Source organism: Taeniopygia guttata, chromosome 19, assembly GCF_048771995.1.
Source record: "Taeniopygia guttata chromosome 19, bTaeGut7.mat, whole genome shotgun sequence".
Taxonomy (NCBI): domain Eukaryota; kingdom Metazoa; phylum Chordata; class Aves; order Passeriformes; family Estrildidae; genus Taeniopygia; species Taeniopygia guttata.
Window position 1 is genome coordinate 849,771 of NC_133044.1, and position 23,392 is coordinate 873,162.

Sequence of the window (23,392 nt, forward strand, 5' to 3'; positions counted from 1 at the left end):
GCGGAGAGAAAAAGACTGTTCTTTAATCCTCCCCCATCCATTTCCTTTGCACATTGGTGCTGCTCACCCTGCTGGGGCAGGGCCAGGTCATCCCCCTTTCCCTGCCCGCTCTGGAGGGGCAGAGCCTTCCCCACTGCTGAGCCAGAGATAAGCATTTCATGGCAAACCAAATAAAGGGAATTATATCCCATTTTACAGTGGTCAGCGTCGGAGCATGAAGAGGGGTGTTTCTCCAGTGGGCCTGACCTCCCAGCCCTGCGCACATCCACTCATTCCCACCTTGTTCATTAGTCCCTGCTGGAAAGTACATCCACATACTGCTCCCAGCCCCAGTAAAAATATTATAATCCCTGAGCTGGAAATAGTTGGCATCCCCAAAACAGCTCTTGCAGGCTTGGCTGCTGAGCTGGGAGGTCTTTGGTTGGGAGGCACTCGGTGCTGGACAGGTTGAAGAACTCCAAATCCACGGATGTCTCTGAAAATGTAGGGTAATGTGGCTCAGTCCCGCTGGGTGTGCAAATCCATGCTCCTTAATTTAGGCGAACCTGCTTGCTGTGGATAATTACACCAATACCTGGCAGCCCGAACCCGCAAAGTACTGGTCAAACCCGGAGTGGGAAATGCAGGAGCTGAGGGGAAACGCTGGCTGGGCAGTGCCAGGCAGCTGAGGGGTTCCCTGAACTGAGGGGTTCCTGAACTGAGGGGTTCCTGAACTGAGGGGTTCAGCGGAGCCTCGGGGTGTGGGGCTGTCAGGACACAGGAACAGCGGGGAGCAGGGACGCGGGGCTGCTGGAGCCCTGCAAGGGCACTGGGATGTGGAGGAGCCCCAGGACATGGTGGCACAGGGATGTGGAGGCCCTGACGCCCGCCTGGCTGTGAGGGGTCGGAGCAGAGCAGGGGGCTGGCAGCGAACAGCCGGGTTCGGCCACGGGCCACCCCTCATGGGGGTCGGGGGCGCCGGGCAGGGTGTGACTGGCCCGGGGGCACAGTCCGTTGGGGACAGTCCCGTGGGGGCAGTGCCGTGGGCACAGTGCCGGGGGCACAGTCCTGTGGGGACAGTCGATGGGGAGAGTGCCGTGGGGACAGCCCCGGGGGACAGCCCCATGGGCACAGTCGATGGGGACAGCCCCATGGGCACAGTCCCGGGGCACAGCCCCATGGGGACAGCCCCATGGGCACAGTCCCGGGTCACAGCCCCATGGGCACAGTCGATGGGGACAGCCCCATGGGCACAGTCCCGGGGCACAGCCCCATGGGGACAGTCCCGGGGCACAGTCCCGGGGCACAGCCCCATAGGGACAGCCCCACGGGCACAGCCTCGGGTGTCGCGGACACTCCTGAGGGACGGGCGCGCGCGGGGCGGGAGCCGCGCGGGGAGGGCGCGGTGACGTCACGGTGACGTCACGGAGAGCCACGCGCCGCGGAGGCCCCGCCCCGCGGGGGAGGGGCGGGATGGAGGGAGGGGAGGATGGCGGCGGGGGGAGGGAGCGCCGGCGCGGCGCTGAGCTAAGCCGATCCCACGTGTGACGGATCTGGCTGCTGCCCCAGCGCCTCTCCAGTGAGATCCTCCGGTAGCGGAGGGAGGAGGAGGAGGAGGGGGGAAGGGAAAAAGGGGCAAAGCAAGCGGAGCAAACCGAGCCAGAGCCGGGCCGGGGGGGGCGGGTTGGGCGGGCGGGGGGGGTTCTCAAAGGGGCTCTCGCTCGGCGCGGCCATGGAGGCGGACGGGAGCCAGGCTACCTCGGGGAGCCCCGGAGAGGCGCAGCACGACCCCGGGTAAGTCGGCGGGGCGGCGGGGGCCAGGGGCGGTCAGGCGGGCCCGCCCCGCTCCGCGCCGCTCCGCTCCGCGCCCCTCCGCCCCGCCGGGAGCTGCCCCGTCAAAATGGCCGATCCCGCACCGGCGCTCAACTCCGCTCTGCTCTCTCCCTCCAGCAAGATGTTCATCGGCGGCCTCAGCTGGCAAACCTCACCAGGTAACCCCCGCCCGCCGCCCCCTCCCCACGCGTGTCCCGCCCCGCGTGGGCCGCGTCCCGCCGCGCCGGGCCCTGCCCGCGCCCCCCCAGCCCTGACCCTCCTCTCCCTCTCCGCTCTCTCTCCGCAGACAGCCTTAGAGACTATTTTAGCAAATTCGGAGAAATTAGGGAGTGTATGGTCATGCGGGACCCCACCACCAAGCGCTCCAGGTAAAACCGCCGCCCACCCCGCTCGGGCTGACAAACTTCGCGAGTTGCGGTCGGGGCGGGTGGACCCGCAGCCCCCGATCCCAGCCCCAAATCCCAGCCCCGAATCCCAGCCCCGCATCCCCCTGCGCGCGTGGGGCGCTGCGGGAGGGCTCTGCCCGCATCCCTCCAGCCCGAGCAGGAAACAAAGCGGCCGGTGGAGCCGGAGAGCGGCCGGGGGTCGGAGCCGGCCGCCCCTGCACCCGGCGGCTTCGGGGGAGGGCGGAGGAAGGAGGGGGACCCAGCGGTTTATTTTTATGACTTCTCCCTTTGGCTCCAATTCTCATCACCACCCCCCCACACCCCCCCCCCCCCCCGCCATCCCCTCGCTCTTTGTCTCTCGCAGAGGCTTCGGGTTCGTTACGTTCGCGGATCCGGCGAGTGTAGACAAAGTCCTGGCTCAGCCGCACCACGAGCTGGACTCCAAGACGGTAGGTGCTGCCGGGGCTGCCCTGCCCTGCCCGGCCCGGCCCGGCGCGGCGGGGACACTGCTCCGAGCCCCGCTCGGCCGCTGCCAGCCCGGCACTGCACCGGGACCTTGCTCCGCTATTCCTTATGTTTTTTATAGACTCTGCCTTTTAACTTGCCAAAAGCAGTAACTTTCTTTTTTTTAATTTTTATTTAATTTTTTTTTCCCCCCGAAATCCGAATTCGCCCATACCGACCGCTGGCTCCTCCCCCGGCCTTATATTTTATTGAGCGGTGACATTGAAAAAGCTGTGGAGTAAAATCCAACTTTTTTTTTGGTGTTGGGCTGCGGCACGCTTTCTGCAGGGAACTTTGTGATTCTTGTGATTCTTTTGATTGATTATTTATGTATTGTTGAGCGCGTTTCAAGGTGGGAGTGACTTACTGTCAAACCGCGAAAGCTGCTGCTCTTGTCTTTTCCAAAGTCATTTTTTGGAGAGGTCTTCTCACCTGTGATGGCAGGGCCCCGGCGAAACGCACGCGGTAATTTATGGGAAGCTCTGCAAGAGCTGGAGAGTGGATGTGGTAGAGAAGCACAAGTCCTAATGTGTTGTTGTTTCTCCAGAGCTTTTTGCTGCGCTCAGTCTCCAGTGCATGATATAAGGAAAAAAATGCTTGTGAGATGCAGCTGATTTTTTTTTTTTTTTAATAAACATTACATTTGTTTGGGGCTTTTTTAAACGAGAATTCCCCACCCGAGTTTGCCCCCTACCCCAATATGGTGTTTTCAGTGTTGGGTCAAACAAAAGGTATCGCGCAAGTGCAGCTCTGGGCCCTGTTTTCTCCCTGTGATCAAGGCCAAGCAAAAAGATGAAGTTTTGTGCCTCCTACTTCGTTTGTAGTTTTGAGCCTCGGCAAAGCTGGGAGGGGAGGGGGGAAGGACACTGGTAGAGGTCATCAGTGCTCCGGTGCTGCTGGCTCTGGAGGGGCTGTGTTTGGGGAAGGGAACTGTCTGCAGAGACCTTCTGCTGGGCAGATCGAGCGTGGTCCTCACTGCCACTGGGGTTTACAGGCTCTGTCCTGGGGCTTCAGGGTTTTATTTTAACCTGAGCGTGGTGTTAGGAGCCATCCTGTCTCGGTGCTGCAACATCTCACGGGTGCCTGTGTGTGCGAGATTGTAGTTAAATGAAGAAAGGGAGAAGCAGGCAGCAAACATGAGGATATGTTTTTTTAAAAATGTAATTTATATGGAAACAAAAAGCCTAAAGCTCTTGTAGAAGCAGGTGGAATCTAGTGTTTTAATTCGACCTGCAGATTCTGCTGGGCTTGCCTGAACACGAAGCCCATGCTTTCACATGCCTTAATAATTTGATTTTAGGTTTAATCAGATATGGTAAGATAACTGATTCAACCGTGCTCCTGAAATTAAACTCACCAGACTTTTCATGTACAGCTATATTCTTTATGTGTTTTTAAAGATAAATTTAGATAAGAAGAACAAAGGCAAACAGTATCTTGAACGAGAGTTAAAAAAAAAAATCATGGGAGGACACCCTGTCATATTTCTGACTATAATTAGGTCCTCCCCCAGCTTTTTTCTTGTATCACAGTCTAGTCCCTGCAATGTATTAATTTGCTCTTCTCTGGGGGAGGGGTGACGAGCTTCACTGGGGCAGATACGCCTCAGTTTTGGTTGTGTGATAATGATTGAATCAATCCAAATACAAAACTGACCTTAGAATCCATAACACAGCTTAAAAGTGAAGCCCAGAGCCAGGCAGGTCCTTTCAGGCTGTATTTGTAGAGTATTGTAGTAACTGTTGTGCAGTATAACAAGGCATTTGACTCTGTTTCAACGTTCAGCACAGGAGGCAGATCGGTTGGGTATTGGCATGGAAACGTCGCTCTTGTTTACAGTTACGTTAAAAGCTTTGTTTAGGTAATGGCCATTCATATCAGAAATAGTATTATAGTCATTTCCTAGAGGACTTGTAGATACAGTAAGTAGAATTGTACCTAACTAACTAATTTTTTTTTGGTAGAACTTCAGTTTTTTGTTTTTGTTTTTTTTTTCCTTTTGGTTGTTTAAATAGTTGACAGGGTTATGCAAAAGGTATGGATTTGCCACATTCATTGCTAGTGTTTGTTTTCAAAGGCTGATGGTGTTTATGCAAAAGGTTTTGGGAAGGAAAATTCAGTTCTTTTAGAAAATCTGTCGCTGTGGTGCAAGGGAGTCCATGCTCTTTGAACTGACCTTCAAAAATGAATGTGTTGCTTTGGAGTTTAATGGCTCTCCCAGCTTCTTACCAGCAGGACTTTGCAGTAATGTCCCTCTGATGGGCCTGGTGTTCTTTGGTGGGAAAACTTGTAGTTTTGGAGCAAACATAGAAAAGTGTATATTTTTCCACCTTTGGGTATCGCTGTGGAAAATCCGTACCTGTTGTATTTCCCCAGTAGACAAATGCCTAGTCAGTGCTGAATATATTTGTAGATAATGTTAATCTCTATGAAAAGGTTAGCTCTCTAGATAAATAATTTTACTTTTTATGCTTTTTGAACAATAAAATGGCATGTAATCGCTCATTTCTCAGGTGTGTCCTAAAAAGATGCAATATTTGTACCTGACAGAGGCAAATCAGTTTTATCAGCTGCACATCAAATGTCTGCGGTATTTCCCATTTTGACAAATTAATTGAGTAAAACTGCTTTTTAGGAGAGGCCCGTGGTTATTTAGCAGTGACAGGAATATTTATCACCAGAGGAATAACAATATCAAATGGAAACAGCTCCTCTTCCTCATCAGGGTTTGCTTGAGGAGGGGAAACACAACAAAAGCCAAACCAGAACTCTAAAAAAGCCTGTCCTAAATATGCTTAGCACTGTCAGTGTTAGTTGGTTGTGCAGGCAAGGACAGCACTGAAAGCTGTGTAGGTTGCACAGTTCAGGTAGGATCCAGTACTTCAAACCATCCTTTTGCAGCCTCTTCAGGCAGAAGATGTCTGTGTGCAGGTGCTGCTGAGCGCCAGCAGTGAGAGCAGCAGCACACGGGCGTTTTACTGCGATTTAGGGGAGCCATTGTTGGAAGGTCTGGTGGTTTTGTTTACATCCAGCCTGCTGCCCCTGTGCTCACTCCAAACACCACTGGGTGCCATTTCTTTGTGTCTGCCCTGGTGCCCTTTTGGTTTCATGTGATTTTTGAATGGGAGAGAGGAGTCCCTTTTTACGGATGACCCCTGTGGAAGTTGTGTGGGGTTGCAGAATGGGCATTTTGGAATGCAGAGGGGACGTGCTAATTCATGCAGCACAAGGGGAGCCAACACTGCATCTTAAAACAGGCCGGGGGGGTAAAGCAAGGGGGTTTCTTCCCCTTTCTTTTTGTCTGTGGTGACATGCTTCATACATGAATAGTTAGAGTAACTCCTTAATGGAAAACCCTTTTTAGGAAGTTGTTTACTTTTGAGGTCAATGTGTGTATACTTCACATACATGAAACTTGTTTGTAACTTAATCTCCTCCCTTCCCGCCCCATCCCAGAAATGCCCCTTTGGAGTTTTCCATTGCTCACATATTTTCTTTGAGAGTGAGTAAATCAGATCAATTGGGCATATTATTATGGAGGGGACTCTAGTTCTTTAAATGTATTAGTAATTGAAATGTGAATAATTTGACTTTAGTTGTGGCTTTCCTTTTTTGTATGGTGTTGCTTGTCAGTTAGCAAAACAAAGCAGAAAAAAAAGAAGCAACCCCAAACCCAAGTGCAGGAAGGGGCAGGTGTCCAAGCCACCAAGTTAAGATGTTGGTCAGGAACGCTGGCCCTCTTTCTGTGCAACCTCTAGGGCATGTGGAAAATCTTCAGCATGCAGTTTTGTTGGTAGAGGCAGCACCTAGATGCTGATCCAGAGCACCCATGGGGATTGCTGCCCAGAAGATGATGGAGGAGAGTGCAGAAGAGATGTTTTTTTCTTCCTGTCTTCCCGTTCTCCCCGCCCCTGCCAAACTCCCCAGACAAACCCAGACTGTGACCTGTCATTTCCAGAGTAGTTCTGGATGACCCGCTGTGCTGAATTACAAGCCTGAGAAATGAGGGATTAATAATTCAGTGATTTAAAACCAAAATAATGTAAAATGACAACCAAAGCTACCCTGTTGATTTCCCCTTTTCTTTTTCCTCAGATTGACCCTAAAGTTGCGTTTCCCCGACGAGCACAGCCCAAGGTAAGTAGGAGGATCGATAATAGGATTTCAGGCACACAGAGAATCATTGTTGCCAGGCAGTTCGGGTTTCAGCCGGGGAATTGGCAATGAAAGCTTTTAAAGCTGCTGCTCTGGGGGATCAGTGCGTGACGGAGGCCCGGGAGGCTGCTCCGTGTCCGTGCAGAGCCGCTCTGCCGGGCCGGGCAGCGGCACCGGGGCCGCTCTGGGCAGCGTGTCGTGTTCGTGAGGAGTCTTTGGATTAAATGCAGGCTTCAGGCTTGTTTTGAGTGAGCTTCCAGTTCTGTGGTTGTGATGGATGGGGATTTATCTCTGCCTTCATTGTTCGCAAATTTTCTTTTGTATAACTGGGAGATGCGTGCGGAGTTGTGTGTGAGCCTGGGAGGGCAAGCTGCTGGTGAGGCTCTGAGCCCTGGGTGTTCTGTAGGAGCAGGGGAGCAGTGAGCTGTGAGTGTCCAGCTGGCCAGGCTGGCCGGAGCAGTGGCCTGGGGATGCTGTGGCCAGTCCTTGGCGTGGCACGGGGACGGTGCAGGGACACAGCCGTGTGCTCCCTCCAAATGCCACTGGGTGCCATTTCTCCTGCAGGAGCTGCCTGTGCCATGCAAGTGCTTGTTGCACTTTAGCTTGTGCCTAATGAAAACAAATTCGTTTCAAAGCCAGACTTGCAGCGTGTGAATTTTGAAAGCCAGAGGCTGAAAGAAAACTTTTGTAATTGACTTTTTTTTAAATTCGTTTTTGAGAGTCTATTGGAAAAACTTAATTTAACTGATGTATGGCACTTGTGTATACACTTGTCATCTTGGGTAACTTCAGTCTTCTGGTAAAAATGGGAGAAAAAGGCTGCAAAGTTGTGCATGCAAGGCAATAAGGAAAAGTGGTTTAAAGTTGGTGGTGGGAAACTGCCAGACCAACTGCCTGAACTGCTATTGCATGCAGCCCCTCATGAAAGCAAGCAGTGTAACTGTGTGTTGAACCATGATAAGTATTGCACAAAATAGGCACCTAGGAAAAACCCTGTGCCATTTAAAACCCCCAGGCATAGCACAGGAGAGGTGCTGGGGAGTTCTTATAAAAAAAAAAGGGGAACAAACCCCAGCAGCCTACTCACAGAATTTTAAACCAGACTAATGTAGGCAAATGTTTAGAGGTTCTTTTCTTCCTAGGACATATCTAATTACTAATTGGTGAATAAAAGTGTGCCTGGCTTGCTTCTGCACTGAGCAAAGAGTTTATAGTGTGTGGGGCTTGTGGCTTCTGGATTGTGTTGTTGGATTGATGCCATCTGTAATATACAATTCAAAGTTTACAGAATTTTGATCTTGAGCTTGATGTGCCTATCCCCCTTCCCAATACCTTTTAAAGGTTAATTTACATTTTAAACTGTCGTCAGTGCCAGTTATCTGTTTTTACAGAGTTATTTGGAGAAGTTTGTAATGCATACAACGGAGTTGTTAAGCTGTCCCATGTGATTACTTCTCTAACAATTAAAAAAATGAGGACATGTTTTACATCGAGGATATTAGTGAGTTAAAGTTTTGTGTTAAAGAATGCAAAATCAGGTTGTATTGACAAAGGGGATTTTGTTTTTCTACACTTAGGGGTTTTTTTCCCTTGGTTTTTGGTAACAGACATCTTTCAAGCGTGGGGCAAATGCTGGAATGGTCAAATTCCACTCTTAGCAGGAGCTTGCTCTCTCTGGAGAGGTCAGCAGTGTCTCTTGCTGCTTTTTACACAGTTGTCCTTTCTAAAGTGTTGGGATTTCTACGGGGCACTTGAAAAAAATCTGAAGATTGAAAACAGCCTGATTTGGAGACTGGAGAAAATCAGATGCAATAAAGACCAGATTTTACATCAATTATGATGTATTATTCTGGCAAGCATTTCATAATCTGAATATTTTGTTTTCTGGTTTTTTAATTAGATACTGAATTAAGGTTTTGGACTTTAGTTGTTCATTTATCCCAGTTGAATAGCAAATGCTCAGCGTTAAAATGTGACCGTACTTTAGTCTAATTAACTAGCTAATGCTTGGGTCTGTGGAGATTAATGGCATTTAATGAAATGTCTCTGTCTCTCTCTAGGTGCAAGGGGAGAATTTGTGTTTTGTTTTGTATTTTTTTCCCCTGAGTGATCTTCTTTCCTGGTATGTTTAGCAAAATGGGGATTTGTTTTGGGTTTTTACCTTTTCCTGTGCTTTTCCTGGCAGTAATGGGGGGTGAGGTGAAGCAAGGTTGGGGGTGCATTCCCTCTTCTCGTGCTTCCATCCGTCCATCCCTGTCATTAGAGCTGAGCTTTGCCAGTCCACACTCACTTGTTCCTCCCCTCCTGATCCATGGAATTGCCGTGGATCCTTTCAAACCCCAGCCCAGTAAAACGCTTTCTTTCTTTTGGGTTTTTTAAACCTCGGTTTGACACCTCTCTGGTGATGCAGATTGGCTCCTGAGCAAGCAGTGGCAGGTTTTAACAGCCCAGCATTCTTCCCTGCTTTCCTTAGAATGACCCTGCAGAAATCCTCCTGACTGCCTCTGCTGGATTACCGGGATGTGTAATCCTGCTCTCCTTGGGAAGGCCAGCACGACTTGAAGCTATTGTTTTAGGAAATCCGCTGCAGGGTTTAACTCGTTGGGCTTCTGGTGAATATACGTCTCCTTCCTTGGGGCTGCTGTTCCTTGATAAAAATCTGTCTTACTTCCAGTGCTGGAAGACACTCTGTAACAGGAGATCATCTGTAACTCTGCTGATTTAAAAAATCCTTGTACCCCCTTTTGAATACTGAAGACTACAATAATTTGACTTACTATTAACGTAGCCTGCCATTTCTGATGTTATCTGCTCATTGTGATGTTACCCAATTTAACATTTTCATTAGATAATTTCAAATGTGAGCATTTTCCTCCCTCATGCCTCTGCCTTAGGGATTTATTTCAAAAACAAAACAAACCTGAAGATCAAAAGGACAGTAGCCTATGTCAGTGAAGTAGTTCCTTGGCCATGAAAATGTCTTTGGTGTTGGAATTTGGATGCTTTGTTGTGCAGAGCCACATATGAAACAGAAGCAGGTAAAACTTCAGCCAAAGTTTCCAGTCAGTGAGGCTGCCCACGGAGGTGTGTTCTGTGCTCAGGTTCCTCCAGAGTGGGATGGAGGAGCTTGTTCTCCTGCACTTACTCCAGGGACATAACACCAGTGGTTGGGAGTTGCTCCAGGTCAGCAAGCTGGAGCTGCCTGCAGTAAGGTGTGTGGCATTCTTGGGCACTGTGGCTGTGCCCTGCTGGCTGTGTTCTGGAGCCAGGGCAGGGTTGGTGCCCGCTGCTGCTGGCACGGCGTGTCTGGTGTCCTGTCTGCGTGACCCTGGCTGCAGGTGCCCACTGCCCGTCAGTCTGGGGTCCAGTCTGCGTGGATGGAGTGCGGAACGCTGGTGCCACAGAGCAGCAGAAGGACCTGGTCTGGTTGTTTTGCCTGGTAACGGGCTGGGGATGCAGCAGCGATGTCTTTATTGGCCGTGTCACTGTCACAGGGGCTGGAGCAGGACTCTCACTGTCACAGGGGCTGGAGCAGGACTCTCACTGTCACAGGGGTTGGAGCAGGACTGTCCTGGCCCCTCTGTGCCTCACCTGGTCCCAGATCCGCACGGTGCCCGTGGCCAGCTGGGTTTCCTGTCTGCCTGGGCACGTGGGCTCAGCAGCTGTGCACATCTGGTCCTTCTTCTTGGGCAAGAGGCAGTGTCAGCAGCTCTCCTTTCGTGTGAGGTGGTGTGAAGCTGCCTGTTCAGAGCAGCAAATGGAGGGCATGCCCTTTCGGGACAGCACCCAGGCTAACCTGGGATTTTTTTTTAAGCTAGCTGGTGGATTTAGATGTCTGATTCCAATTAAGTTAGCTGTGGGTGGGGTGTCTGCGTCCCTTGGCTGTCTGATAAGCCTCAGCCAGAGTAGCAGGGAGAGATTTTATTCCAAAGCAAGTGATGGACCTAGAAAATCAAGAGTTCTGTTTGTGTAAACTCCTCCAGGTTAGTCCTACTACTTCCCATCTTATTTTAGGTGTTAGGTAGACTTTGAAGTTTCTTTTTTCCTCAAAAGAGTGTGAACTGGACACAGTATCAGAACTAGGGATTCTTTCTTTCCTGCCACCCTTCCTTCCCCACCAGGCTGTAATGAGCAGCAAGGTCAGACCTTTTCCTGAGGATTTGTTTCAATTCTTTTTAGATTCCCCTGCATTTGCGGGTCTGGGTGGAGTAAGAGAGGAAGTATTTTCTAATCTTGGCATCAGGCATAGATGTGTACCTTGATAATAATCATGGTATCATCTGTGTGCAGAGTAGTGTGAAGTCCTTCCCAGATGGTGTGGGGGATTTCTTTGGGTGGTCCATGGCCACTGTTTGGGTGTCTTGTTCAAGACCAATCCAGCCTTGATGGGGATCCCTTGTCCAGGATAAGCTGCTCCAAGAATTGGATGGTCCAATAGAAAAGTTTCAGAGTCTGGGTCTTGGCTGATGAAGCCAGCTCCAGGCAGTGTAGGCTCAGGGTTTTGGAACCCCTTGTCTTTGGGCTGGGGTTTGTGCTCTCTGTGCTGTGGCCAAGACGGGGTGATCTCTGTCCTTGGATGTCACAGCCAGAGGAAGAAGGGGCTGTGAGGGCCTTGTGTGGAGTGCAGGGAGTTCTGTCAGCAACAGGAGCTGAGCTGCATTTCTGTAACTGTTGTATTTTGGAGATGTAAACATGTATTTTGTCTCCCCAATCACTCAGGTAGATTGTTCGTGTTGTCCTGAATCCCCACAGACTGTCTTGTGCTTGTTAAAACGTCTGTATTTCCATTCTCATTGCCTAAGGATGTCCTTCATATTAAGAATAGTCCTAGTGTACTTTCCTTCCCTTTGACATACCGCTAATTAAAAAATTAAAATTGAACACTGTCTAACATGGGATTTTTTAAAAAAGGAGGTTCTTCATTGCCTGTGTTTTCCTGAATTGTTGGATTATTTTTAATGGCATCTACCGGGTGACTTTTGTGCAGTTGTATATGCCAGGAAAGGTTCTGAGGTAGGGAGGTCAGGGAAATGGAAGGAGAGCGGCATGCTAACACCCCTGTGCATCCCCCTCTGCTTCCAGATTGAGTACATCTCCTCTGCAAAGTGCTGAGCCTTTATCAGCCCAGGGGTAGGTCTACTAATGACTGATCTAAAACCATCAAATTCATTTATTTGTCACTGCCAGTGACAGGCCAGTTAATGCTAATGGATTCTTTTTTTAGCCTGTTGACTCTGGTGATAGTCTCATAAATGTTGTGAAATCCAAAGCATTAAGGCAACTTGGAACTTATTTTTAGAGGAGAGCCACTGAAACAGGGCAAGGTAGGGTGTGTGCATCAAGATGTATGTTGTGCTGAGAAGGAGCAAAGAATAATTCTAGTTCATTAAGCTCTACCTTGAATCTTGCTGTTCCTAATAGTTATTTGACTTTTCAGTTGTATTTAGGTGTTCTCTTCAAATACATTTTGGGTCATGCTGTAAAGTGAAGAGAAGCTGTAAATAGTCAGTCACCTTAGGGGAAAATGGCTTGTTTCAGAAAATGGTTCATCTCAGGGGCTGAGTCTTCTCTGCCCCTATTGTGTGAAGGCACTTAAGCATGTACTTAAGTTGGCATAAGCATGTGGGTAAGTGCTTTGCTGAATCAGCATGGGCTCAAAGCACATTATTAAATGCTTTGGTGAACTGTGAAGCCCGTAGCAGAAAAAGATTAAAAGATTACTTTGTGTATTTGACAGTACTTTGTATATGGTCAGTTCTATCACTTCTCCTTCAGATAGGCAGTTTCATCTCTCTCATATTCCCCCCTCCTCTGGAGGATCTCACTCACAAGAAAATACTATTCTGCTGTTTCCTCAAAAAACTGATTGCAAGGTCACTGTAGCATCAGACTTGAAAAAAAGTCATTATTGAAGCTTAATTTAGTCTCCAGTCCTGAAATCACACGTTCTGTTTGCCTTAGTCACACTGGAATAATTCTGTAAACTATGTGAATGGTGTTCAACATGGCCTATGATTTTTACGATATTATTGCTGTAGAAATTGTGGTTTGCTGAGTAATTTGAAAGTTACTGTGAAACTTTGTAGCCAGATCAGCATGCGGTATTAATAAGTTACTTCTAAACTTTGGCATTTTACTACTCTCCTGTTGAAAGTACTTCTGTTTTTTGAGTGCAGAGAAAATCTGAAGAATGCTGGGAAGTTGTTCTCCCCTGCTCAGTCATTCCCTGTGCTGGGACATCTGCAGCTGAGTGTATTGTTGTGACTGAGTAGGCTTAAATTAAGATTGTACTTTGGGAACTTTGTATTATAAAGAAGGACCCTGCTAAGGCTTATGCAATTCTGCACATGGGGAATAGTCCCAGAGACCTCAGTGAGATGCAAACAAGGCTCCTTAATATGTTGGTGAAGTGTAGGTGGCAGGCAGGGTGAAGGAAAAGAAGCATTGACAGCAGCAGAAAGCGTCGGTGCCTCTGCCCTGCCCTCCCCCAGCAAAGACTTGCATTAATTTCTCATTGACTCTGATGTACAATAGGGAAGAGGTTTCAAGCTGACTGAAGGGGCAAAGGTCCAAGAAAACTACTGTAGCAAGAGCTGATGCAGAGTGACAGTAATGAGGTGGCCTGGCAGGTGGGAGGGAAAAATGGTGGGGTGGGGGAAAGAAACTAATATCTGGTGAATTAAGTAGTTCCCAGGGTTTGAAGTTGTTAAGTCCCCCTGGTTTTATTTTCCTTGGTGTGTGCTACACAGCTGTGAGATGGGGCTGGGCAAGGCTCCTTGGCTGAGGATGGGGGTCCTGGTGCAGCTCCAGTCCTCCTGGCTCAGGGCTGGTCCCTGGGAGTGCTGGTGTGGCCCAGAGGGTACAGAATTCCTCTGTAGTGCTCCCAGAGCTGTGCTGTGCTGTTTTAATCAGTGCTTTAGTATTCCTGACTCAGAGCTCATCTTTACGTTGTTCTGTGGGTCAGTTTTGCATCAAAGAGAAGGTGAGGAGCACAGGGTGAAGAAGTGTTTTGAAGTTTGGATTTATTTAAAATAGGGACTGTGAAGTGCCCACAAGACTTTCAGCTTCTTGAATGCCGTTGTAAAGAAAATGCCTGCTGGATAGAGAGTCTGGGGAGGCTTTAACCATTGCTGGATAAGCACTGTTCAGGAATCTTCCCAAAGGGTAATGTGGTGTGAAAAGAGGTTGCAAGGAGCTGGGTATTTGTCCTAAGTCTCCGTGAATCCCACTAGACTGGGAGATGTTGCTCAAGTGAGGGGCCTGGTTTATGGCAAAAGCTTGCCAGCTGCAAGCCTCAGCACTGGCAGGTTTGGTGGTTGTTGCACTGCTGGAAGAAGGTGTTGCTGAAGGGGATGTTGCCAGGGATTCTTCTGCAGTGCTTGCTGAATGAGTGGAACTCCTGTTTCGTTCTCCTTTTGGCTGTATTATCAGTCATTTATGTTCAGAGCTGTGTTGGTGCGATTCTCTGCTCCGAGCCCGAGCTGTGTGCAGGGCTCCATATGTACATGGAGCATTTATCCTTTTGCCAAAGGTTTGCAAAGTGCTGTGAATGAGTGTAAAGATGTTTCTTTGCTGGTGAAACTCGCCTACTTCTGCTGTTGTATTTGGCAGACCTAGAGAACCTATAGCAGCATGCTGTGTTCAGTGAATTGTGGGAGGAACAGAAAACATTGAAAAGAAATCCAAGGGTAATGCTGAGATGGGAAATACAATAGGAGTTTTCTGAGGATGGGGGGTATTGCCCCACTTTTTGGTCTGGGACTGCTACCAGCCCTGTGTTGGGTGGTGTCAGGTCTTGTTCTCTGCCATGTCCTCGGGATCTCTGAGAGATCTCTCCTGTCAGTACTGAGCAAGCCCTGAGACCACTACAGCAAAACCTGTTTGCTTCTTGCAGCAGGAGTTCCCTCTCCTCAAAAAGTCTCTCCTATAAAGAGCTTGGAGTTGTTTTGATTGATGTGCACCAGACATGTCATCTTCCTCCCCAGTCACTTTCTGTAGGTCAGCTATGAGACTCCAGCCCTGGATGTGTGGGCTGCTGTATACACACCAAACATTTAACTGTACCCTCTTCAAACACTGCCTGCTGAAAAAACCCTCCTAAAACCTGCTATGGAAATGTCCCAGGCCCACTGTTGGCTGGGTCAGTCCTGCTGTGCACTGGGGTTGAGAGCTGAGGAAGCAGAGCCGCTGTTGGTCAGACTGTGGTGTTCTTGGCATGGAGGAACCCAGCTGAGGCTGGTACTGATGCTGCCATTGAGGCTGGAGATGAAGGGTCAGAGGAAAAGGGGCAGCAGGGGATTCTGCCAAGATCTCAGCGTGGCAGAGCGCGCAGCCGCTTCCTGCCACGCGGGTTTGGTGCCGCAGTAAACGGCTGCCTCTGTCTGAAGGGGATGTTGGCAGCATCCCTGCGTGAGGGGAGGAAGTGTGGGAGGCAGAGCAGCCCTGCACGCTGCCAGCTCTTTATGTGACTTGTCTTTGAGGGGTTAACCTGGGTTTTTGTTGTTTTTAACGGCTGTTGGCTGTAAGATTTGTAGGGGAGCCCTGAGTGGAGCGGCAGCGCTCTGGGTCGGGTGGAGGCCGTAACTGCTGAGGTTCCTCTGAGGTTCCTGCCGTGCGCCAGCACTTCCGAACAACGGGGACGGGAAGCAAGATAAGGATGCCAGGCCACGGCACGTGAAAGGTCTCTGGTGGTGCGAATTATGGCTCGTGCTGGTCTCATGGCTGCAAACCAGCCTGGGGGCTGGGGCACTGTGTTGGGGGTAAAGGGGGGTCTGCCACAGGGTTGTGGTAGGTACAGGGGGCTGCTCTCAGTAATGGAGGAGAGGGGGAACCACGCTGAACTGCGTGTCCTGGGGCCTCTGCCTCCAGATCAGCCTTGGCTGCTCTCCCCACAGCCGGGCTGGACACTCCTCTGGGGGCTGGGCACTCCTCTGGGTGCAAAGCTTTGTGAGAATGGCTTTGATTTTGTAGTCATAAGAAGTCAGTTTAGATTTCTGGACCTCTTTTTGTAGGTATTTCCAGTGGATATTTTAGTAGAGGCATTTGTCTTCTCTCTCAGTTAAGCATGTGTATGCAATAGGAAAAGAGCAAAATAGGGAATAGAAAAAATATTAAAACAATTCAGTTACCAGTCCAAAAGCCTTAGTGCTAAAGAGCCATGAAGAAGCTTTATTGGAGCTATAATTGCAGACATAAGCAGTGATTATCTGTCTTCGTGCCTTTATAGTCCCCATCACTGTCATCTGAACGCATGAAGCTGATGATAGTGTGAGCAGAACATTATTCAGCTGGTGCTGTGTAATCCTGATCTCTTGCAGTGTGTGGAAAGTAACATAAAGAGTCAATTCACTTGAAAGTGATGGGGAGAGAAGCAGGTAGGAGAGGACAAGTACTGTTGCAGAACACCTTACTCATGAATCTTATTTCATCCTGGCTGCAGCTGAAGGAATGCAGGGGCAGGGTAAACTTCTTACATGGACATGGTCAGACAAATTTTGCTGCTTCTTAATGTTCTTGGAGGTCTTGGGCAGGTGCAGCCCTTTATCGTTTGAGAGTGCCTTGGTGTGTTTCCTTGAAATGCTCCAAATTGGCTCCAGCTGAGAGAAGGGCATCAGCACCTGTTTGTCTCGCATTCCTGAGAACTGGAGATTGTTGGATCACGGCAGACAAGCGGATGCTGCCAAGCACTTCTGGATGGGAACAGAGATCAGAGAGCAAGTCCTGAATTTCTTGGCTGATTATTGGTGCTGGTTATGCCGGTGAAAATGTGCTCTGGGCTGTGAAGAGGCAGAGGGAGGAGAGGTGATTTGGTGGTTGGGCAGCTGAAGCAGTGGCAGGAGCAGCATGTGCAGAGGCTGGATAGTCTGTGCTATGTACATTCCTGGAGACATCAGCATCCTACTTCCACAGAGCCCTTGTGTACTGAAATGACTTAAACTAGTTTAAATGTGGCCCTTGTTCTTAGCACAGAGATGAGGTAAGTGATTGTCATCACCCTTGTTTTTTGGATGTGCAAAACAGAAGTGCTGCTCACATGTTCTGCAGTACTTGGAATGGGGAATTGCTGGTGCCTTAGAGAGGAGGGTTATTCCAAACCTGATGAGTGCTGGGGCTGCACCTGCCGGGCTGTGTGTTCCAGGTGCTGGGGAGGAGGGGACATGCAGGGTTTGGGGGGCTGAGGTGTCCTGGCTGTGCTGTGGGCAGTGCTGGGTGAGGAGCTGCAGTCTCCATGGGGTGATGAGGCCACATGTGTAAATGGCCTGGGTGTTGCATCATTGGAGATGGGAGTGAGTCAGTCACACAGAAACCCTCTGCAAAAGGCTTTTGTAACTAGAACTGACTTATTAGGAACAGTTGTTGAGGATAGCCTGGCTTCACTGGGCAGTTGGAGCATCTTAAGAATGGTGCAAGTGGTGCTCTGAGTCTGAGCAGGGCACAAGCAGACACAGGGGAAGGCTGTGAAGTGTTTAAGATTGAGGGGTGAAAGCCCAGAAGAACAGATACCCATATGAATCTACCTGGAGCTTCCAAACCTTTGGTAAGCTCCTGTGGTATGGGGTGAGAAATGGGGAGCAGGGAGCTGCTGGTGCCTTTCTGGGGGAAGGTCTGTGTGTGGGTACACAGCAGTGCTGCATCCTGTGCACAGAGGTGTGCTGGGGAACTGGGATCTGCTTTGGGCATGGAGAGGGGAGGCAGAATTTGGCTGGAGCTGTGGTTGTACCTCAACCTCTGCCTGCCCCTGTGGCTGAGAGATGCTGGGTTCCACCTTGCATCTGTGGCACATCCTGCCCTTCCTGGGTTCCACCTTGCATCTCTGGCACATCCCTGCCCTTCCTGGGTTCCACCTTGCATCTCTGGCACATCCTGCCCTTCTCTGCACAGGGGCTGTGCTCAGGCAGGCCGGGCAGCAGGGACAGTCCTGGTTCAGCCCCGCAGTGCCCGGGCAGCAGGGACAGTCCCAGCTGTGCCCTGGTCCCAGCCGTGCCCACGGGCTGTGCTGGCTGCTGGGCTTTGGGCTCCTCTGGCAGCAGCGCTGCAGAAATGAGGAGTATCACTGTGTTTTATTGTGGCTTCTAAGAAACGCAGCGTGTTTTTGCTTCGGGGAGCCCCAGGGGCTTTGTTTTTCACCAGGCCTGAGCTATTCTTCAGCAGAGCCTTCCTGGAGCGTGAGCCAGTTCTGCACATTAGGACCGAGAGACGGGCCTGACTGATTTCTGCTCCCTGCTGCATAATAAATCTGATACTAAAATTAGTGTTGGTCTCCCTAGGCCATAATTCTTGCTGAGATTATAGAGAATCGTGTGTGCAGAGAGGAACTGTGGTTGTGTGTGTTTGGGTTTTTTTTATAACCTTGAGTGTCCAATTTCCAGGTTTTTTACTTAACCCCCCATCTTTTTCCCCTTTTCCTCTCTTTTGGGAAGTGCTTAGCCTTTCTGTGTATTTTGGCTATTTAAGCCTCTGTCACTGCAGGCAGATGAGTTCCTTGGGAGCTCTTCTGAAGGTTTTGTAATTGAGTCTTTTACCACGGCGACAGGATATTATTAACCTTCAGTAAAGCAATTTATTTCATACTCCTTTGTGGGGATAAGCCTTTTTTCCCCCAGGAAAATATGTACGTGGAAAGGCTTTTGCGTACAGAGGTAGCTGGACTTGTAGCAGTGATTATGATTTTTAGGAAAATTAATAATTTACATGAAAAATAGGCAGTTCTGTTTGCATCAATCTAAAAAAAAAAACCTTTGGTCCTGAATGATCTCACTCCTGACCAGTGTTTTATTCTCAAGAACAGACTTTTTGCCTGTTGATGGCTTTGAAAAGAGGTTGTATTTCATGTTAGAGCTCTTGATATTTAGCCTGTGTGAGCAGTAAACCATTTTGTTGTGGTCTTTCAGATGGCCTTAAGAATGACCTGAGAGCTGGAGGGAGGAGTTCCTCACGGGGGTCTCCCTCTGGGCATGGCCTTTGCCCCGAAATCAAATGCAGACCAGTCCAGGAGTCGTTAAAGATTGGGTAGCTGCTGGAATAGCAATTTCCAGCCGGCGGGGGAATGCTGGATAAGTGGTCAGCCTGGCTGAGTCCCCTGTGCTCTCTGCTGAGCGCTCTGGGGTTTGGGGCACCCAGGCCCAGGTGTCACTGCAGCTCCCTGCACCCTGGTTTTTATTTTAAAAAGAGGATCAGAATATTTCTTTTCCCATGTCTAGTTAGACTTTTTACTTCAGTATTCTGTTAACTTTAAAAAGTTAAATTAACAATGCACTTGTACTGCCGTTCAAGATACTTGAAAACTCTGCGCTGTTACTGCGCTGCTTTCGAGGGAGTTCACCACACCTTGCAGAGGGAAGATATTATTTTGGCAATTGTTTTAAATGAAGTAGGGGTGTTATTCCCACATTATACAGCGGAGCTTGGATGAGAGGCAAAGTGCTTTGTCCAGAGCTTTACGTTTATTAACACACTTGAATCTTGGTGCCTTGTGGAGGCTCTAATTGCAGAGCCATCATTTCCCCACTCTCCAGCTGAATGCTGCTGCCTTGGAGTGAAATGGGCATCCTGGGCAAGCCCTGTGTCTGTGGCACTTCTGGTGGCCTTGGGTAGGGCTGCCCAGCCACCTGCTCCTGCTCTTGCTGCTTTTCTGCATGTGCTCTGTGTTTTGACACAAGCTCCCAGTGCCTCTTTGGTGGTCAAAGCCCTTTTTCCAGCCCTTTTTCATGAGATGGGCTTGTCCATCTCTGTCAGAAGGCTGTTCCTGTGGGGCTGGGCAGCACTCAGGTGCAGGCTGCCGTGGCAGGGTGTGCAGCTCTGCTGAGCTCTTGGGCTCAGCAGAAAGGCTGGGCTCACCTGGGCTCACCGTGCGGTTTGGGGTGTCCTGCTGGGAGCAGGTCCTGCTGAGAAGTGTGTTTTGTGGGGGGCAGTGGCAGCCCTGGGTGCCTGCTGTCCTGTGGCTGTGGGTTCATGGGATGGACCTGCCCCTTCCTGGCAGCTCGTGGGTGTTGCTGGGTTTTGTTGGTAGCATGAACTGAGACTTCTAAAAACCCAGATGAGCACCGTGGCTGTGCTTTTGTCCTGCAGCCCCCCAGCCCCGGGTGCTGCCCTGTCCCTGGCTGCTGGGCAGGCTGCAGTGGTGCCTGTGCTGCAGGGGCACAGAGGGGCTTCTCCAGAGCCCCGTGGGAAAGGGCCCTTTGCTGGGTGCTCCTTCAGCCTCTCCTAAAATTCCAGAGACACGTTACATGCACGAAAATGTTTTTGTGATGGAAAAGCTTCCTGGCCCCTTCACATGCTGGTTTTGTAAAACTTTGCAGCTGGTAGATTTATTCTTAAATCTTCAACCTTTCTATTTTAAAAATACTTAAAATACATTTTGCTCTGTTGTTGTAAATGAGCCCCACAATCCGAATTTTTTTTTCTTGAAGTCTTCCCCACCAGAGATTTAATTAAAATATTGTGAAAGGCAGTCATTGAAAATGAGAAACCTTTTGAGTGGAAGGCACCCTGATTTCCCTCTGCAGAGCTTTTTGTCACCATAGAGATGAAAAGAGAAGCTCAAAATTGCACTTTCCCCTTGTGTGTTGCTGCTGAGGGGCCGTGGCTGCAGGTAGCAGCTGCACTAAGATCAGCAGGGCTGGCTGGGGCTGAGGCTTTAACTCTTTGCAGGACACAAGCTCTGGGTCAGGATTTCCTTCCCTGCTGGAAGCATTTTTCTTGGTCTATTATTCTATTTTAATTTCCTGTACCTCGGGGCTGGAATTTATCTGGGGTTGTGGAGGGAAGGAACGCAGGGGCCCATCCTTTTGTCTCCATAAAAGCATAACTCAGCACCTCTGAGCACAGCAGAATCCATTGGGTCTGCTCTGAGCACTGCCACAGTGTCCTGAGGTGTTCGTGCACTGCTGAAGGAAAGTGTTGGAATCCCACTCGGCCTTTTTGATTTGCTCTTTTAAAAACTTTTTTAGTGTATAAATCATAATTCCTCTTCAGGGTTCAAGCCTGTCTGATTCTCACTGAAAACAGCTAAATGTTGGGCTTTTTTGTTGGTTTCCTTTTTAAAATCAATGGGTTAATGGTATCTTTTTTTCCTTCCAGTAACCCCTCTGGAAGTGTATGGATTGCTAAATCAAAAATACATGCTGTGAGTGGTAAAACTGCTCTGCTACAGTTTCAAAGACAGTCCCACAAATTGAAGATTATTGGAGGGGACATGACACTGGGCAGTGTTATGCTTTTAATCATTTTAAAAACAAATTTTTCTCCCTAATCGAGTGAAGAGCAGGCTCAAGTGGATTCTTGGCACAAACATCTCAGACAAATGAAAGTAAAATGTATATTGAAGCTGTCTGCTGTTGTATATTTTATACCATACCTGTCGTGGTGACTGATCTCAAATGGGCGCAGTGGTTTAATTTTAAGCTGTTTGAGTGAGACCTGTTGTATTTAAACTTTCAGATAGAAAGTGAACATAACCCATGTAATGGCATTATTAATGAGGAGTATTACTAAATTGGAAGTTGCAAATTAATGGTTTTAACTCTGAGACTAAATATACAGCTGTGTTCTTGTGTAATGTTACAAGACAAAATTAGATCGAGTATTTAAAAACAGAAGGGCCTCATCCAAACCCAGCGGGTGTCTTCCCAGGGACTTCACTGGGTTTTTCCACCTGCTGTCATGGTGCAGACCTGTAACCCCAGCACAGTCACTAACATGGGTGTGTGCCCTCCACAGTGGGCTGTTAACATCTGATTACCAGAGATATCTGTATATTTGGAGTAAAATAATAACATTACTTGATTCCGTGGTGGCGGGGATTTGGTTGGGTTCGGTATGTACCTCATGGAAGCGATGCTGTTGTCTGTGTGTATCTGAGTTCCTGCATGATTACATATTAATTTTTAAATGAAACAGTATTTGGGAGCTAGGCTTGGCTCTGATGCAATTTGCCCTTGTGCTTTCCTTGACTGTTGCTAATAAGAAGTGCTGGCCTAAATCAGCGTCTTGAAGAATCATCGATTTGCTAATTGCAGATAATCAAGTCCCTGCTCCCTGCTCACGCTGAGACCACTTTTGTTTCCTGCCATTCTGCCAGGATTCGGGCAGCATCTCCCAGCCTTTGACGTAACCAACAAAGTGGGTTTGGAGCACTCACGTGGCTCATTCTTGGAGGTGACAAAGTTATTGGTATTCAGGCTTGATGAATGAGGAGCTGTGACACCACTGACCTTTCTGGCCAAAATGAGCTGTGGAGTCAGAGCTGGGGAAGGGGATGTTCAGAGAGCTGTGGTGGCACAGCTTTCAGTGCTCACCTTGGCTAGTGCAGTCCTGTTGTCATCAGCCTCCTGAAATTGTTCTGAACGTATGTGGTAGTTGCTTGCTATTTTTTTTTTTTTTGCAAATGTGCTTTCTCTCCCTCTGTGTTCAGCTGGGGGTGGGGTGTTCCTGTGAGCTGTAGACTTTGCAGAGTGTTTAAGGTGAAGCAGGGGCTGATGAAAATTTGTGTCCTACTGTTAGCACAGTCAGGAGAGTTGAGGGCAGGAGGCTGCTGCTCTGGTGGCTTCTCCCAGGCGTCCTGGCCTGTGGGCATGGCAGGCTGGGTGTGGGTGCTCTGTGTTCTCTCCCTGTCCACCTGAGCCAGCCACCCTTTGCCCCCAGGCCTTTTTCATTCCCTGGCTGGATTAAGTCTCACTGAAGGCTGGTGAGCTTTTCTCATGACTTCATGTAGAATAGGAGTTTACCTCAGACCATGGAAAAACACAAGGGAAGTAGGAGCCTTTCTGAGGAAGACCCTCTTATCTGATGGGCATTGTCCTTCCGTAGGTGTTGGTCCTCTGGTCACGGAGAGCAGGGCAAACCCTGTGACGCCCCTTGCTTGGCAGGTCAGGAGCTGGAGCATATTCCTTGGCTGAAGCGTTTTGAGAAAATCAGGAGGGTTTTTCCTGCAGTGCATCTGGCTGGGAGCTGCTGCTGTGTGCAGGGCAGTGTGTGCCCCGGAGCTGGAGACACAGGTCTGCTCTGCCCAGTGCTGGCTGCAGGGGTGTCAGCAGGGACCGTGCTCAGCTGGCACAGCCGCTGCCCGGGCTCTCCCCTGCCCTGGGGTCTGCGGGTGTGCTGGTGGTGCCCACAGGGGTGGCAGTGCCCTGTCAGGAGTCACAGGGACACCGAGTGAGTGCTCCCAGCCGGGGTGGCTGCTGGAGCCGGTGCCAGCCCCGCTGCCGCTTTAAAGCCACACCAGAGGAACAGATGATCACTGGGCAGCTTAGGTTACATAATCTCTTTTGGGTTTAATGTCAGGCCTCCCTGAGCCCCATCCAGTGCCAGCTCCCAATCTGGCTCGTAATACTCCTGAATGTCCTTTTAATTTTTATTAATAGTTCTCTTACTGTAGTGTTCCCTCTGCCTGGCTTTGTGTGCTGTGCATGCCTCAGAGTTCAGTGCTCTGCCCTCCGAGGCATCCACTGCCTGGGCTTCCTGCTCCTGCTCCAGCCTGGAGCCATCCCCAGGTGTTTTCTTTGCTAGCTCCAGAGGCTTTTTTGAAATGTGCTGTG

At 49.4% G+C, this 23,392-nt stretch overlaps 1 protein-coding gene across 22 annotated transcripts in view; it reads left to right on the plus strand.

The window, feature by feature from the left end:
* Window positions 1–1,407: 1,407 nt before the first annotated feature.
* Window positions 1,408–23,392, plus strand: part of MSI2 (musashi RNA binding protein 2) — a 199,994-nt gene continuing 178,009 nt past the window's right edge. For 11 of the 22 annotated variants that reach the window (XM_041720091.2, XM_041720095.2, XM_041720089.2 and 8 more), the window contains exons 1-5: window positions 1,618–1,773; window positions 1,930–1,970; window positions 2,099–2,180; window positions 2,563–2,647; window positions 6,798–6,839. In XM_041720091.2, coding sequence (XP_041576025.1) covers window positions 1,712–1,773; window positions 1,930–1,970; window positions 2,099–2,180; window positions 2,563–2,647; window positions 6,798–6,839 — 312 coding nt within the window. In that variant the 5' untranslated portion in view covers window positions 1,618–1,711. Of the gene's footprint in view, window positions 1,572–1,616; window positions 1,774–1,929; window positions 1,971–2,098; window positions 2,181–2,562; window positions 2,648–6,797; window positions 6,840–23,392 lie in introns of those variants that run through there. The other 11 variants (XR_012051461.1, XR_005982240.2, XR_012051462.1 and 8 more) reach the window with 2 other exon arrangements.